The following is a 17,960-nucleotide window of genomic DNA, read 5'->3' as shown; positions in this document are numbered from 1 at the left end:
TCCATTACTTTTATTACTTTGGTGTAGTATGAATGCCAGTGGGGCGGTGGTCTTTATCAATAGGAAACGCTAGTCCTATGAAAATACAGTTTAAAAAAAAATCAAAATCTATATGCACTCCTTCACATTTTGGAAAATTGTGTTAGGAAAAAGTCTTTGCCATTCCTGTGCCCAGGCCTTATGTTTGATACTCCTGCATTAGTTCCTTCAGGTGCAAAATGCCACTGCTTTGAATTGCCTGTATTCCACGGGCAACAGTGCAAAAACAGTGCAAAGCATAAAGTTTTTCCTTATGCTTCATAACATGGGCGTACACTACTTCTTTTCTCACTTGCGCGTTTCGAACAATACCAGGAAAACGCATCAACCTGATTTCGCCAGGTTGCAATTGAATGAGGATCTGGAAAAGTTCCCATGCCTGGCCCGGTCTCTTGTTGCTAATTATCTTCTGACCAATCAGCAGCCACTCAAGTGATTCGAAAGGCGTTTCCTTTCCTGTGTTCGTGGATCTGAAAGCCCCCTTTGAAGGGGGAAGAAGTTTGAAGAGGACCCGCGGGCAGCAGGACAAGCTCAGTGTTTCTCAGAGACAAACCTGCTCAAGTCTCTCTGAATGTCTTCACCGTGGAGGTGGCATAAAGTGCTCGGCGTTTTTGAGATGTTAAGATAAAGAAGTTCGAAAGCTCGAGTTTCTGGCTTTGGAGTTGTGGAGGGAAGGAAACTGATTTACCGCCTGGTTGATGACTTTTCCAGCGTGCAGCCGTGAATGCTGTCCGGGAAGAGGTTAGCAGCTACACCGCGGGACTCTGTGACGGAATAATTAAGAAAAAGAAGAAGAATACGGCGGACTGCACGCTGGAAGGAATCCTCTTTCGTAACCTGCCTCTTACTCGCTGGGATTTTGCAACTTTTACCTAGAAATGGTTGGCAGTTTGAACTTGCCAAATTTATGTGAAGGAGATCCTCTGGATATGAGTTGCAGGGCTGAGAGAGGACTTGATAGCCCGGACTCTGGCTTACCCCCTAGTCCGAGCCCCAGTGCCTGGCTGCTGCCTGTGTCCGCAGATAAAGCCGGTGGAGTGAGCTCTGTGTCCGAAGACGAAGGAAGGGGTTCCCTGGTACGTACCACCAGTGTGTCTCACTACATCCTGTGATCTAACCCATCAGTTTCCTGTCGGAGCAAAACAAATGGTCGTGAATTGCACCTGAAATCTGACTTCTTGCTCTTAAAAATGACTGTTTTACTTTTGAATGCATGTTGCTATTGATTTGAGACATAAAGTAGAGGTTATTGAAGTTACTAGGCAACAGCCCTCTTTTAAGTAAAGAAGTAGGGCACTTCAGCACTGAACATACTTTTTTTTTTTTTAAGTTATTTGTTTATATGCGTAAAAAACCAAAACGTCTTGTTTAAAGCGCCTGTGACTCTGAACTGGGCCAAAGGTCCTATGTATCCACTGAGCGTCTTTTTCATTTTTTGCAGGTTCCAGCTTTACCTGCTGGATCTTTCCCACAGCTACACCCGCTGTCCTTCGGGGAAGGCATAGCACTTGATCCATTACCACCAAAGGAAATGAGGTGTGTTGACTTTGATGTGACAGCCCAAAAAGCATGTACAAGAGAAAAGTGGCACTGTTGGCTCACGAGTTAGCTTTACTGTATTTTGTTTGACTAAAATCGCTGCATTCTCTCTTATCCATAGATACACCTCCTCAGTGCACTATGACTCAGACCGCCACTTCATCCAGAATGTCAGCCTGGAGCCGTGGGGCCAAAGCCTCGAACACTGCAGGCAGACCATTATGGCTGTGTCCAACAGCACCTGGCGCCACTACGTGACACAGCTAGAGTTCCAGCCTCGCCATCGTCCCAAGCAGTTCAAGAGCACCACCATCATCTACCCCAAGAAAGCCAGCACCATCTATACCACAGAGCTGAGCTACAACTGTCACCGGCTGTCCAGGCGTTTCCTCTCCAGCGTAGAGCTGGATGCTGTGGCCAACAGAAAGTTACCTCAGTGAGAGTGGACTCACGGGGGGAGATGGCCGGGGACATGCTGTCATTCCCTCGGCCCCTATATTGGTGCTCCCTTAAGGCTAGTTGCCACTGACCTGCTGTCTTGTCTTTTTTTTTTTTTAACACTTGTGTAGCCTGCTATCATTTTATGAAGTGTGTTTATATAACATGTTACAGAGAACAAAGGAGGTAAGACATGGTTTGAGTAGATTAAATATTCAGACCATGTCAGGACATGTTTATATCCCTGCCAATGAATGAAGCTCTCCACTAGCATGGGTGTTACTTTTGAATGCTTCAGGTTGTAGTTGGTTGAAAGGTTTCCAGAGGTGTAATGATGCGTTGTTTTTATTAGCTGTAGAAACAATATGGACCAAAATTAGGACAATGCATATTTGTTCTCAGCAAATTGTGTTGCATTAAGCTGGTCAAGCGTGTGAGTGGCTTCTTTAAAATTATCTTTAAAGCGATGAGGCTGTAGCTAAAGAGAGGAGCACCTTTTAACACTGCTGAGGATGTTCAACGAGCAGAAGAGCAGTAAACACTTTTTTTTATTTTTTAAATATATATGCTAAAAATATATATCACTAACTTATCCACACTGTACAAAACGTCTGGTTTTGTTTTGTTTTGTTTTTTTTGTGCACAGCCAACAACTTAAGCTCTTTGCAAGCCTTGCCTCTAGCTACTGTTAAAGGCCGCACTTAATATTGTATGATGTAAATATTGATGGATTAAGGAAACTTCTCTATTCATAATCGTGTGTAAGCTTAAACTGAACAAGCAGGTAGTTTAGATGAATCACGAGTGTGGAGTTTACTGAAGTGGATACTATGTTGGTATACTTTACTAGCTTACTAGTCAAAGTAACAAGCTGCATTCCCCTGCTACAACTTTCCCTGTGACCTGTTTGGACTTAGTATTTATCTTGTTGATATTTTAGATCTGACTTTTTTTTTATTATCAGATGGTTAAATGAGTCTCTACACAAGTGTGGTGTGCTGAGGAGTATTTTTTGTAATTTCTTTTTAAAATCTTCATTGGTGTATTGGTTGACTCTTCTTCTTTTCCCCCCACATCAGTCACATATTCAGTGCCAGTTTAAAATAAAGAGATTTGTTAAAAGAACAAGATGTATGTTTTATATGGAGTGAGAAAAAGGGAATGACTGACCTCTAATTTACATTTGTAAACTGTTTTGAACTATTTCATGGTTACAGATCAAATGCTAGTTAGTGTCTAACCTATTGTCCAGACAATGCCTTGTTAAATCTGAAGATCTAACTAAAGTCATCAGGATTTTTTTTGTTTTTGTTTTTTTTAAGTCGGCAGCATTAAAATATATTTTGATGTGGGGTGAATTGACCCTTTTAAGTCAGACTTTTTTTGGTTTTGTTTTTTTGTAGAATTGTGTTACTGTAATGCCCTCTTGTGGCCACAGAGGCAAAGTGCAGTAATTTGGCTTTCATCAAAATTCTTCATGTTTAAAGTTTGTGCTCTGTTTATTAGCATTGAGCATTAGTTCAATATGTCTAAAGCATTGCTGCCCAAGGTGAGTTTCTTCAGAAAGTACTTTCACCTTTGGCAAGTCTGCCCTGATTAGAGGAGAGTATGAATGTTGCAGAAGCCTCCTGCACCATTTCACTTTTCATTATTCATAAACCATGTGACCCAGAGACAGACTGGCGACCAGTACAGGGTGTACCCGCCTCTCGCCCTTTGTTAGACAGGATTTACGACCCTGATGAGGATAAATGGAAGAGAATGGATCTGACTTAATCAAAAAAGGAACCATGAACTCCTGCTTAGAACTTCTTCCATATATTTTGCATGTAAGGAACCAGACTGCCTAAAACACAAACAAACTAGCAGATGAAAATAATGTTCTTAGGAAAAAAAAATATATATATATAATTATATATATATTATATATATATATATATATATATATATATATATATGTATATACAGTGGGGCAAAAAAGTATTTAGTCAGCCACCGATTGTGCAAGTTCCCCCACTTAAAATGATGACAGAGGTCAGTAATTTGCACCAGAGGTACACTTCAACTGTGAGAGACAGAATGTGAAAAAAAAATCCATGAATTCACATGGTAGGATTTGTAAAGAATTTATTCGTAAATTAGGGTGGAAAATAAGTATTTGGTCACCTCAAACAAGGAAAATCTCTGGCTCTCACAGACCTGTAACGTCTTCTGTAAGAAGCTTTTCTGTCCCCCACTCGTTACCTGTATGAATGGCACCTGTTTGAACTCATCATCTGTATAAAAGACACCTGTCCACAGCCTCAAACAGTCAGACTCCAAACTCCGCCATGGCCAAGACCAAAGAGCTTTCGAAGGACACCAGGAAAAGTATTGTAGACCTGCACCAGACTGGGAAGAGTGAATCTACAATAGGCAAGCAGCTTGGTGTGAAAAAATCAACTGTGGGAGCAATCATCAGAAAATGGAAGACATACAAGACCACTGATAATCTCCCTCGATCTGGGGCTCCACGCAAGATCTCATCCCGTGGGGTCAAAATGATCATGAGAACGGTGAGCAAAGATCCCAGAACCACACGGGGGGACCTGGTGAATGACCTGCAGAGAGCTGGGACCAAAGTAACAAAGGTCACCATCAGTAACACACTACAACGGCAGGGAATCAAATCCCGCAGTGCCAGACGTGTTCCGCTGCTGAAGCCAGTGCATGTCCAGGCCCGTCTGAAGTTTGCCAGAGAGCACATGGATGATACAGCAGAGGATTGGGAGAATGTCATGTGGTCAGATGAAACCAAAGTAGAACTTTTTGGTATAAACTCAACTCGTCGTGTTTGGAGGAAGAAGAATACTGAGTTGCATCCCAAGAACACCATACCTACTGTGAAGCATGGGGGTGGAAACATCATGCTATGGGGCTGTTTTTCTGCCAAGGGGACAGGACGACTGATCCGTGTTAAGGACAGAATGAATGGGGCCATGTATCGTGAGATTTTGAGCCAAAACCTCCTTCCATCAGTGAGAACTTTGAAGATGAAACGAGGCTGGGTCTTCCAACATGACAATGATCCAAAACACACCGCCCGGGCAACAAAGGAGTGGCTCCGTAAGAAGCATTTGAAAGTCCTGGAGTGGCCTAGCCAGTCTCCAGACCTCAACCCCATAGAAAATCTGTGGCGGGAGTTGAAAGTCGTGTTGCTCGCGACAGCCCCAAAACATCACTGCTCTCGAGAAGATCTGCATGGAGGAATGGGCCAAAATACCAGCTACTGTGTGTGCAAACCTGGTAAAGACCTATAGTAAACGTTTGACCTCTGTTATTGCCAACAAAGGTTATGTTACAAAGTATTGAGTTGTATTTTTGTTATTGACCAAATACTTATTTTCCACCCTGATTTACGAATAAATTCTTTACAAATCCTACCATGTGGATTCATGGATTTTTTTTTTCACATTCTGTCTCTCACAGTTGAAGTGTACCTCTGGTGCAAATTACTGACCTCTGTCATCATTTTAGGTGGGGGAACTTGCACAATCGGTGGCTGACTAAATACTTTTTTGCCCCACTGTATATAATTACACACACACACACACACACAACACACACTCCAACACACACACACACACACACACACACACACAACAAAGACCTGAAACAGGACCTGAGAGTTGCATCTACCCATACAGTTTATCCATCTGCTGTTTGAGTCAATTGAGAGAGGACTGTCAAGAAGGAACTACATTTCCGTCACTTGTGTTTGGGATCTTGTCAGAACTGATGGAATTATGAACATGTAAAAGTACCATAATATATTCATCCACTATGCAGTACCTTCTGGAAAGCATCTTAATGGCAACAGCTTTATTTTTCAGCATGTTAGTGATGCCAAACACTCTTCTGGTGCAATAAATGCATACCTACAAAAGAATTGACTTTCAAGCTCTTTAGTACAATACAAATTCTGCTTTTGCCTTATTATACCGTAATTCCACGCACGTACATTTTTCAATAAATCTATTTGCACTTATTTTCAATTTTCCTAACATAATGAAAAAGGTGTTTACTAAGCATTTGGGTGGTACTTTATTTTTAAAACATAAATCTTCACAGACTGTGTTTTTCGTTATTTCTTTAGCGTAAAAATCTTCATCTTTTCAAATCTCACCTATCAATCAGCAAGCTTCTATTCCAGCATTGCTCTTCAGTCTCGCGCTTTAGTCTTTTGAAAGCTGAAAAGCTAACTTCCCCCGCAGAACCTGAAGGTCGCATTGCGTGACGTAAAGGTGTGGTCGTGGCGTCGAACAACATTTTCTTTATTTTTCATGATTATTTATTTGAAAAAATACACATTACACTCCGAAATAGCTATAGCGTATGTTTGGAGGTCATAATAAAAAAAACTAATAAATTAAAAAAAGATTAAATACATAAACATACATCTTGTTGCATGACGTAACAGTTCATAAGTCCCAAACACACGCCCGCATTTTTTCCTCCCCTGTACCACTGAGTGGGCACATTTCCGTGAGTGTCGTCTTGAGGTCCATGTAGTCATACCTGCGTATCTCTGTTTAGCAGAATGGCGTTTTACACTGTGAGGTGGGGTCTTCTTTTAGCCTTGAAGTAATACCATAGATGTCGGACAATAGTACATTTGAACCGCGAAAGGCTTCACGTGCATATTGAGATAGTTAGCTTGTTACGCTACGTGGCTAACGTTTGGCCGCTTATGTGAAGAATGAAGACCGCTAACGGCAACACGAGTGTCATGGACATGTTTGAAAAGGGACAAGTACTGAAAATTTGTGCCCCAATGGTTCGATACTCAAAGTAAGTGAAAGCTGTCATTTCTTTAACTAATTTACAAATTTCTTTGCTTATGGATGAATTTTGGTGAAACACGTGTACAGTTAATGATGCTCACTGTGCTAATATTTATTTCCTTCAGGCTTGCTTTCAGGTCCTTGGTTAGGAAGTACAACTGCGATATCTGCTTCACTCCAATGATCGTTGCAGCCGACTTCTTGCGCTCAATCAAAGCCAGAGACAGTGAATTCACTACTAATGAACGTGAGTAACATTGTAATATGAGCTGGAATGAGCTACTAGGTTGATTTCTTGCACTTCATACCTAGTTTCTTCAAACAGAGAGATTTTCCCTGCGACATAATGTAAAATTTACTAATGCCAGTATTGTCTGTATTGCTATTGTTGATATGATGATAGTTTACAGCTCTTTGTTTATCTGCTCAGGTGACCGCCCACTGATAGTGCAGTTTGCTGCCCATGATGCTCAGAGTCTGGCTGATGCAGCCTGTGCAGTGGCACCTTTCTCAGATGGAGTTGACCTCAACTGCGGCTGCCCCCAGAGGTGCAGCTACTGATAGTTTAAACTAATGCTGTCACTTTTCATTATTTAAACAATGTGATTGTACAGAGTAGCTTTTTCTTTGTTGATTCTTAATATTTACATTTTATTCCAGAAAGTAACTAAGAGTTACTGGGACCAGTAGTTAGGTACAAATCTAGTAAACTCAGTGTACTCAGAATGCTTCAGTATCTTTTTTGTGTGTTGTTTTCAGGTGGGCTATGTCAGCTGGGTATGGTGCATGCCTCATTAACAAGCCAGAACTTGTTAAAGACATGGTGAGACACGTCAGAAATCAAGTGGACAATCCAAACTACACAGCATCAATTAAAATAAGGTAAAAAAGAAAAAAAGCCACACATACTAAGCTTTGTTTCTTTTTGAAGAATTATGACCCCTTTATAATATATAACTTTATAACTGTACCTGTCAGTGATGTTTGTGAACGACACTGTTTAGGCACAGTATGGAGTAAATGGAAGAGCGGCTGGAGAGGTGGAGGTATGCACTGGACAGAAGAGGAATTAAAGTGAATAAAAGTGAGGCAGAATAGATGTTTGTGAATGAGAAGGAGACAGGTGGAATGGTGAACAATCAAGATGTAGAGGGTGTGAAGGTAGATGAATTTAAATACCTGGGGTTAATCATCTAGAGCAATGGACAGTGCATAAGAGAGGTGAAGAAGAGAGTGCAGGCAGGGTGGAGACGAGTGTCAGGGGGTGATTTGTGGAAGGATAGCAGCAAGAGGGAAAGGGAAGATTTGCAAGATGGTAGTGAGACCTGCTATGGTTTGGAGAGTGTGGCACTAACAAAAAGGCAGTAACCGGAGCTGAAGTTGGTTGAGCTAAAGATGTTCAGATTTTTATTGGGAGTGACCAGGGTGGACAGGAATAAAAACAAGTACCTCAGAGGGCCAGCTCTGATTGAGCAGTTTGGAGGAAAAGTTAGAGGGGCAAAGTTGAGATGGTTTGGACATGAGCAGAGAAGGGCTAGTGGAAGGATGTTGAATATGAAGCTGCCAGTTAGGGGGAAAAGAGGAAGAGCACCATGAATGTGGTGAAGGAGGATATGCAGAGGGTTGGTGTGACAGAAGCGGATGCTAGAAACTGAGTGAGATGGAGAAAGATGGTCTGCCCTGGTAACCCTAAAGGGAGCAACCGAAGGAAGATTATTTAAAACAATACTAGTTATGATTATGATCCTACTTATTATTGGTATATTAATACCGTTACTGTTATCTTTCACAGAATTCACAAGGACCTAAGGCAGACAGTGGATCTATGTCAAAAGGCTGAATCAGCCGGTGTGTCATGGATAACAGTCCATGGTCGTACAACAGAAGAACGCCACCAACCAGTCCATTACGATGCTATAAAGACAATTAAAGACAGTGTTTCTGTCCCTGTCATTGCCAACGGCGACATAAAGTATCTCCGGGATGTGGAGTCGACCCACGAGCTCACAGGTGTTGATGGTATGTTCGTTTTCAGCAACATTGTAACAAATATACTTCTAACTCTGGCAGTTTTCTTTCTATTTGGCTCATGTTTTTTTCTTATCTTTTTTATTAGGTGTCATGGCTGCACGTGGGTTACTTGCTAACCCTGCTATGTTTGCTGGCTATGAGGACACTCCTTTGCAGTGTATATGGGACTGGGTGGACATATCTGTTGAACAGGGCACTCCATTCACATGCTTCCACCATCATCTTATCTACATGCTGGAGAGGGTTAGCTCGCAGCCGGAGAGAAAAGTGTTCAATTCTCTGTCCAGTACTTCAGCTGTAATAGATTACCTCCAGAATACATATGGATCAGTACATGATCTCAGGACATGACCACATTGAAAATTAACGGCGTGACTTTAGTTTTTATTGTTATTGTTTTTATGCTCAATAAATATTTTTTAATCTATAGCTGTGCAATTTCTGTCTCTATTGCTTTCTTTTTTCCGCAAGTGTGCGATAGTAGGTTATTAAACAGAATATAGAATAATCGTGGGAAGAGTGCATCTCTGTACATGCGTAGTTTGTTTTTGTTTGTCATGTTTATGTAAAGCATTACTGAGATGCAATATTTCTATTGGCTTCAGGGGTTTAAAAGAAAAAGATATTTCAGTGTTCTGAGAGTGGATAATCAATATGAAGTGTAAGAAATTTATTTCGTTATTTCCTTGTCATGAAGGAGAAAACAGCTTCAAGTAATTAATTATTTGCCTTCAACGTAAATGTCACAATCTTCCCTATAACGAAAATCTTCAATATCATGAAATGAAAGGGGTGTTCAAACAGCACTACAGTTTAAAAATGAATAGCAATAACTGTGGAAAATAATTGTTCATAGGACGGACCGCATTTATATTGTTAGATTAAAAAATGCAATAGCGCCACAGCTTTTATTTTGAAAAACTGCAACGGAAGCTATTTTTTCGGAAGAGGCGGTAGGAGGACTCGCTGGTGCAGGAAGACAAACTTACTTTGCCCTGTTTGATTTCAGAAGCTAACTAGTAAGTATCTCAGTTACTGCTTTTACGGTATTTTTGGAAGTTTCATATATGTCTACTTGGAATCTAGCATAACGTGTTATAGCAGGCCTTATAATAGTCTTAAATAGTTAAAAAAAAAAAAAAGTATGTTTCTATATCACCTGCGTTAGTTGCATGTTAGCGTTAGCTCATGTGTTAATGCAAGCTTGATACTGAACGCTGGCTAAAGATGGAAGAGTGAAATCGTTGAAAGTAGCTAGCCGTTAAACATATAAACGAGCACTCTATTTGCACGTATTTGTTGCGGTGATGCTGTGAAACCAGGTTACAGTAACAGCGGTTTGACAGTTCACTCCAAGCCTCTGCGAGCTTCCGTTAAGGTAAATAGACTGGGTTCGAGATTATTGCAGTCTTTTTCAACGGTAGTGTTATTACTGAGAAATGGCCACGTACGATAGGTAGCTTACCTTCTCTGTACCTGATAGTTAGTTGAGGGAGGCTGGTGAGACCAATTCCTTTCCCTTTTCTTGTTTTCTGTTAGGTTTCCGGTCTTTTGGTTGGTTTATCTTCAGAAGCCATCAGCAAAGATGACGTTGCAGTGGACAGCTGTCGCTCTCTTTCTCTATGTGGAAATTGGCGTCATTGTCATCCTCTGTTTACCCTTTATCTCTGCCAGGAGGTAAGTATAACTGTCACTCTGTTCTCAAGTTGAATATGGTTTTGCACTCAGGTCTCTGTTGACAAAGGAGATCCTTTCTTCTTCTTATGGTAGCTCAGTTTCGGGGTACCCACAGTGGATCCATATCATTCTATCTCTTCTGTCAAACCAACCCTCTGCATGTCCTCCTTCACTACATTCACGGATCTCTTCTGTGGTCTTCCTCTTTTCCTTCTCCTGTTGAGTAGCTCAACATCTTTTGTCCAGTATATCCACTATCCCTGTGCACATGCCCAAACCATCTCAACCTAAGATGTCCCTCTGATCTATGCATTTCTAAGCTTGTCTGTTCTGATAACTCTCAAATTAAAATCTGCCAACATCTTGAACTCACACATCATAGCAGGTCTCTCTGAACATTTCATTACACTTTTGCTGCCATCCTTCTGTTACAAATTACCCCAGAAACTCATTTACACCCACTCCACCCTGCCTGAACTCATTTCTTCATCTTTATTGTGCACTTTGTGGTACTTTGGATTGCTGAAAAAGGTACTAACTAAACACTAAATAATGAATAATGACGACATTGTGCATATGTGTCAGGTTTGTCTCACCACTGGCAGCAAAGTGTGGTGTTTGTTTCTGCGTCAAATATACTGTCAGCTGTAGTAATCCTGTAAGAAATGTTATGTTGTGCACCATAGTGATGTGACTTCAAATGTTTGTGCAGATGGCAGAGCATTTTCCATCTGAGGATCTGGAGTTGGATGTCAAAATTCTGGAATAAAGTGTTTCTCACCATGATCATAATACTCATTGTTCTCTTCCTCGGTAAGCAAACAATCATCCCTGTCTGTATTTTTAAGGCTACTTTTGGATTTATGGGGGATTTCTTTTTCTTTGGTTTTTAAAGATGCTGTCCGTGAAGTGAGAAAGTATTCATCTAAAGAGCACGGCGCCGATGCCAAGCTGCAACCAAATATGTTCGACCACTTGCACATGAAGCTTTTTAGAGCCCAGAGGAATCTGTACATCTCTGGTTTTGCCGTCTTCCTGTGGCTGTGAGTCTGTGCTCTAATACAACACCTGGACTTTGAACCTGGCTTTCCTCTAACCTTCGTGTGTTTTTGCAGCGTTATGAAGCGGCTGATCACTCTGATTAATCAGCTGGCGTCAGCGTCTGGGACTACGGCTGCTCTTCAAGCACAGGCTGAGAATGCTAACCAGACTGCTGAGAAATACATGAAGGACAATGAACTGTTGAAACAGGTAATTGCACAAAGATCTGTTATTTGTAATCAATAACCCACTTTGAACTGCATGTGGGGAAACTCATATAGGTCAGGGAATAAGTTACACAGTTATTGAATGATAAAACAGAATTTCAAAGTCCAGATTTTAATAGCACATATTAGCTTGTTGCTTACATAATCTAAAGCTATATTAACAGAGTACCCAGTTGATTGTAATCATATAAAGATGAATTGAAATGGAAGCTACCCAACTCAGCTTTAACCTTTAATCCACATCCAGAGCATATTTAATGTTTATAGGCTGCTCAATGGTTTGACTGTTCAGTTTGTACGCCTGGAATATGCTTTGTGTTTTCCACTGGAGGTACTGGGATAACTATATTTGACTGAAGATTTGAATATATGTATTTTTATGTTATCAGACTCTGATGGAAGGGCGGGGTGATAGGGCTACTGCTGAGGGCATGGACCTGCTAAGGAAGGAAGTGGAGAAACTGAAAGAAGAACTGAAGACATCTGGAGATGGTTAATATCTGTGTATATTTCAGTCCTCTACACCTTCCCTGGAAACAAATGTAGCTTTTATAACTTGTCAGTTTCTGTAAACAAAGACATGGGGGGTGGGGATTCCTTGTTCTCATGTGTCATTGTTTTCCTCTCCAGGTCTGAAGAAGTCCCAGTCAGAGGCAGATGTAATGAAGAAACAGATGGAGGGCCTCGCCAGGGAGTATGACAGGCTGTTGAAAGAACACCAGGAGCTCCAGGTAATGCTGAGCTCTGAACACAGCAGGGTGATGATTTGCTGGGTCGTTCACTAGCTAGATGTAACAATTCAAAGTGACATTCAAGACAATTAACATCAGGCAGGCAGCCTCAGATCAGCAGTGTGGTTCCTCCATATTTCGTGATCAAAGAAGCCATCAATTTATCGTTTAAGCTTAGGCCTCGAGTATGTTTTGTTGAAACATTTAAAGCACAAATCACTAGTGAAAGACTGCAAATTCTGTTCACTTTCAGGTTTTCATCCATTTCTTTAAACTGTTAGCAGTCGGACGTACCGCCCACGGGACATTGGATGGTTTAGGGGACTAATAGGACTGCTAAGGGGTTAACAACTAACAGACACTTTGAACCTTTATGGAGTGTGGAATTGTATAATACAGTATAATATTTTAACTGATATTTTCATTTTCTCTCCTTTCAGAATCTGCGAGACAGTGGAAATAAAAAGGAAGATTAGATGAAAAGTTAAAGGTTAAAGTGTTTACTTAGCTCAGTCACAGACAATTACACCACATGCTTGACCATCTGTAACACCGTGTGTCATACTATTTAATTACAAATTAAAGACTGGCTCATCTGAGGAACATGCTTTCGGCTGGTAGCAGCAATGGTTTCAAAAGTCTTAAACCTTTATTAGAGCACGAGACTGGCTTAAATGGAATGAGTAATATCTGTTTCTGCCTGGTGCAGCCTGACTAAGAGGATTTTCTTTTTCAAGGGTGTGCTATCGGGCAGATTAATTGTGCAAAGCAATTGGAGTTCAGTTAGTAAGTGACTCAGGACTGATCACAGAGCACCTAATATATCAAATATCAAACAAAATGAGTGTTTTCTGTCTCATTTGTTTTTGCCACTTTGCACAAGATATGGGGAAAGTTGAGTCGATCTATAAATGTGGTAAATGGTTACAAAAGTATTTTTATGCTAAAGGTTTTCTCTTGTTTTTGTGCAGCCACTTGCAGCTTAACTTTAGTATGCAAATACAGACTGCATGTACAGTTGCACTGAGATAAATGAGCTTCACTTTTGTTTTGCGGTATTTCAGCCGATGTGCCAGATGTTTTTACCTGTACAGCTGTAAGGGATGACAGTAGGTAGAGGTTTTAGCCAGTATCTGTTTGTTTTTTGTTTTTGTGTCTGTGTTTAGTTTTTTTTTTTCCTTTTATTTGAAGTTGTAAAAAGATCTGGCACATAAAGTAAAACTTTTTTTTTTTTTTAAGTCCTAGTTAGGTTTTTGCCTGGATGTTCTTCACATGCTCAGTTTTGTGTTAAGGTGCACAGTTTGCTGGGATTCATATTTTATGTCACAAAAAAAGATTGTCTTTGTTTTGTTATATATATTTTTTGTGTATCTTTTAATTATCCAAACAAAACAAATCCATGTCACTGTGAAACAGGACCTGCGATTGTCATCACCACATATTTAAATGTTTGCTTTTTATTAGTGATTTACCATTGTTCATTTTCCCGGTAATATAAATACATGTTCATGTTGCGCTCTGCTGTTTGGACGTAAAAATCAGATTTAAGTGCCTTTCCAGTGGATGTAGAAAGCAGAATTTTCTTTAATAAAGGTTATTTTTTTCCTGCGCTTTGTTTTGACTTCTTAACACAAACTCTGTTAATCATTTATCTGAATTTCAGGAGCAGGACCACACTTCCCTTCTGGTCCGTGTGCCTCCTGCACTACAACCATTTTTTTTTCTTTTTTCATTTTCCCAGCTAGTGAAACAAATCACAAAAAACCCATAATGTGATTGGGTATTAAAATTCTTTATTTTAATATTTCATTTAAGATATTCCTTGAAATTTTACAAAAATAATCCAAGAAAATTATTTACATTCTGATTTCTTTAATGCAAGCAAAGACCTTACATTATTGAGATAATGACTTTCTTTCTCTACACCGTTCTGAGTTTGTCAGCCTGAAACTGAACCTGAAGATGACACAGTCACCTCATGCTGCAACTTACCCAAATAGTACATGTGTTGTGGGTCCACAGCTCCTTTGAAAAACGTGAATTCATGACCTTGAAATAAAACTGGTGACTGCAAAATTAAATTGAATGCCTTTTTTGAGTCACACTGAACATTCTGTTACTGGAGCAATATCACTTCACCCTGATATCTAAAAATAAAAAAATGGGACTGACTAAATCTGATTTGGCACTTGAGTGGAAAGTTGCAGGAAACTTCAGAATATTCCTAACAGCAGTGCAATGCAAGAAATCCTCCTTCAATCCACACGTTGTTTTTAAAGGACGCAGTTTAACATGTTTTTAAAACCCAATTTTGCCAAATTTCATCCATCCACAAATCAAGCAAATACTTTCAGTTAAGGTCCCCTAAGCTACCAAACCAGAAGCCATATTTAGATTACAGGTTCTCATCAGCGATGAGATGCTGATAGCCCACAGCAGAACAGCAATACAAAAGCTACATGGTAAATAGTGTTCATTTTCAATAGAGTTTATGCTACTATAAATATTATCTATAAATATTATAAACTATGAAACCAGCATATTACTTAAAACACACAGCTCCCGTTGAAAGTGACAAATACCACAACATGTGATGTTGAGGCAAGTTTTTGTCACTTGTAATAACAGGTCAGATGATGCTTTTTGTCATGAAAATATACAATCATGTAGGGACATATGTGTATAAATATATATTTGTATTTATGTATTTTATTTGTGTGTGTGTGTGTGTGTTGGGGGGCAGGGGGAGGGGTTTGCATTATCAATACTTCTGAATACACTTTAGTGTCAGTGGTAGGATGCACCCTAAGCTTTATCATTTGCTGAAAGTAGAGAACTACAGACTCGAAAATAATCTCACATCAAACAGTCTCTACGGGCTTGAACTGAAACTGTCTGATCCACTTACTGCTGTTGCAACTGTCCGAAGAAAATAACACTCCGGGAAAGTGTGTCTGTATTAAAAAGTCTGTCAAATCCTTTACCACGTTTTGAATTTTTAACTGGGCTAATTTAGTCTTTCTGCTGATGTACATATTAAGGGCGTCTGGTATTACACAAATGGGTGGTCGAAGGAAACTGTTTTCTGAATCATAGAGATTGGCAGCAGTGTACACTCGTACACTGCTGCACTAAAGAAAAGTGTTGCGATGAGTCTCAATAATCGGTACTCGACTTTCAACCATATCAATACTTTGGGCATGAATTTGAATGCATTCCAGAGATCACGACTTCATCAGTCATTGCAAAACATCACATCAGAGCAGCTAGTGTACCCTCAGATAATTTCATCAGATCCCTGAACAGAGCTCTAGTTTAAGCAGTCAGATATCTGATCATTTGCTCTCAATGAAAGAAAATGCTAAAAAAATAATGTCCAGGATTTCAGTGACAGACTGGGATAAAAAGAGTTCTTTAAAAAAAAAGTTGTATAAAATTTAAAAAATGCTACATACTCGATTCATACAACTGAGAAATCACTGTCAGATTTTACAAAAATGGGGTTAATGTTTAAGAGAAGAAAGGGGAGATAAAATTGTGACATTGGCATAAAGACACACATAAAGAATACAAAGGTAGAAACACCAACCAGTGAAACGCATGACGATGGAAACAGAACTTTTACATATCAGCAACAACAATCACACACAGTGTTTTCTTCTTCTTCTCCTTTTTTTTTTTACAGTAAGTACTTTATCAGTGTTGCAACAATACAATCTCTGCCTTATCCAAGGCACGACAACCAGAGCCTGGGGAGCCCAACTGAGAAGTTTAAGATGCAAATTTGATCTGATACCAGCTATTAACAGCTTTAGTCAGTTGTGTGTGTGAAACTAAAACATTTGCACCACTCAGAGGTAAGTGTCATGGCTCTAGAGTTTGACAAAAGCAGAGCTGTTTGCTGAAGCAGATTTCACTAAAATACAATTCCCATTTCTAGTGATTATGAATATCAACGGACCCAAAGTTCATATCCAGAAAGCACAAAAACAACAAACTGCTATACACTCACAACTTTGGGCTTTAAGTAAAAAGCAAAAATCAATCGTTCTTTCCTAAACGAGTAAAGAGCCGATGATCTGAAATTTAAAAGTAAAATGAAATTGTTTTTTAAAGATCTCTGAAACACACATTAAGAGGTAACAGTTGAGTGAATGAGGCACATACCGAAACATCATATCAATATCCTCCAAGTGTTACTGAAACGAGCAATTCTACAACTCATTTAAAGGAGAAAAAAATATCTCAGGTCTTTAAAGGCCAGATTTTTCTTTTTAGGATATATCAGTTTGCTGTTGTGCCTCTGGTTTATAAGGCCACTTTACCTCTTCAGTTCTGTAACACTACTGTCAGCTGGAATAACTTTGAAAGAAAGATCTTAAAGAGGCAGCTTTTGAAATGCTGGTGTTTAAAATAGTACTGTTTTGCAGTAGTCTGTACAAGTCACATTTCCTAACTGATATTTTCTTCAACTCAAAAATATCGTGTTTGTATTTTTTTTTCTTTAAAGGAAAAACAGCATGTACATTCAAGAAATATTTCAGTCATATCAAATTTCTGTCAGATTTACAAAGCCTTTACACATCCAGCAGTACAAATATAGAATTTCTGTTTTACATGAGATGACTGGACAACAAGTGATTCCCTGCAAATCTTGTTTTCATGTGAGCGAGCGTGCATGTGTGCAACGGCGCTCTGGACATACTGTGGGTATATATGCGGCCGTCAGCTCTGCTGGCTCTGTCAAAGTCGTGTCTGCCTATCTGTGCTGTTCTCTGATGGGTGGTGTGGCTGGTCAGAATTAGAAATAACCAACTCTTCCTTCCTGAGCACCTCCAGTTCGGTTCCACCGTTCCTCAGAGCTCCGTGGATGGCGCTTCGTTCCTCCTCCTTCAGCTGTCGACTGAGCAGGATGAAGCCCGGGATGCAAATAATAAAGGAGATAGTCCGCAGGCTTAGAGTCAGGCCCAGGTATGCTATTCTGAGAGGCACGAAAAAGATTGATATGATGAAAATTAGCAAAATTTGGCAAGACATCAGACAAGAGTTGGTTATTAATTAATGCTGCAATAGATTCCCTATGTTGAGATGTACCAGAAAATTGAGCTAGGGTAATTAGATAATATTTATTAATGTTTAATAATCATAATTTGGAAGCTATAAACAGGAATTATAATGTCTCACGTAGAGCTTCCAGGGGTCACAGAAAAACTAGAAAAAAAGAAGTAGGGTAGGCAAGAGGTTACTGCTAATTCAGTTCAAACTCAATTAAAGTATTTCCAGTAAAGCATCAGCAAATAAATGAGATTAGGTCTGGTCTACAGAAAGTCACACTTAAGGCTGCATTATGTTGAATGTTTGGACTAATTAAAAAAAGGGATTAACAAACGACTGAATAGTACATGTGTAAGTAC

At 39.8% G+C, this 17,960-nt stretch overlaps 3 protein-coding genes across 4 annotated transcripts in view; 2 read left to right on the top strand and 1 right to left on the bottom strand.

The window, feature by feature from the left end:
* The first annotated feature begins 63 nt into the window (after nt 1–63).
* Nucleotides 64–3,146, top strand: rflnb (refilin B). Its single transcript, XM_005915934.3, has 3 exons — nt 64–1,115; nt 1,481–1,575; nt 1,700–3,146. The coding sequence occupies exons 1-3, from the start codon at nt 918–920 to the stop codon at nt 2,016–2,018; spliced, it is 612 nt and encodes a 203-aa protein (XP_005915996.1). The 5' UTR covers nt 64–917; the 3' UTR covers nt 2,019–3,146.
* Nucleotides 3,147–6,491: 3,345 nt separating this feature from the next.
* On the top strand, nt 6,492–13,763 carry LOC102306355 (dihydrouridine synthase 4-like (S. cerevisiae)). 2 transcript variants are annotated; one of them, XM_042218136.1, is made up of 12 exons: nt 6,495–6,846; nt 6,965–7,086; nt 7,270–7,387; nt 7,599–7,721; nt 8,632–8,866; nt 10,441–10,547; nt 11,260–11,360; nt 11,443–11,590; nt 11,663–11,798; nt 12,205–12,307; nt 12,446–12,546; nt 12,987–13,763. In XM_042218136.1, the coding sequence occupies exons 1-12, from the start codon at nt 6,755–6,757 to the stop codon at nt 13,020–13,022; spliced, it is 1,422 nt and encodes a 473-aa protein (XP_042074070.1). In that variant the 5' UTR covers nt 6,495–6,754; the 3' UTR covers nt 13,023–13,763. The 2 variants fall into 2 exon arrangements, with proteins under 2 accessions (XP_005915995.1, XP_042074070.1); XM_005915933.3 differs by lacking the exons at nt 10,441–10,547; nt 11,260–11,360; nt 11,443–11,590; ... (2 more) ...; nt 12,446–12,546; nt 12,987–13,763 and adding an exon at nt 8,956–9,299 and having other exon boundaries at nt 6,492–6,846; nt 8,632–8,858.
* Nucleotides 13,764–13,859: 96 nt separating this feature from the next.
* The window catches only part of LOC102305630 (solute carrier organic anion transporter family member 1C1), a 37,894-nt gene continuing 33,793 nt past the window's right edge, over nt 13,860–17,960 (bottom strand). Inside the window, exon 15 of the mRNA XM_005915930.3 lies at nt 13,860–17,527. Within this exon, the coding sequence (XP_005915992.1) occupies nt 17,290–17,527 (238 nt within the window). The 3' untranslated portion in view covers nt 13,860–17,289. The remainder of the gene's footprint in view (nt 17,528–17,960) is intronic.

The sequence above is a fragment of the Haplochromis burtoni genome, unplaced genomic scaffold (assembly GCF_018398535.1).
Source record: "Haplochromis burtoni strain Fernald_Lab_line unplaced genomic scaffold, NCSU_Asbu1 Contig_15, whole genome shotgun sequence".
Lineage (NCBI taxonomy): Eukaryota > Metazoa > Chordata > Actinopteri > Cichliformes > Cichlidae > Haplochromis > Haplochromis burtoni.
This window is presented reverse-complemented; position numbering and strand designations above follow the sequence as displayed.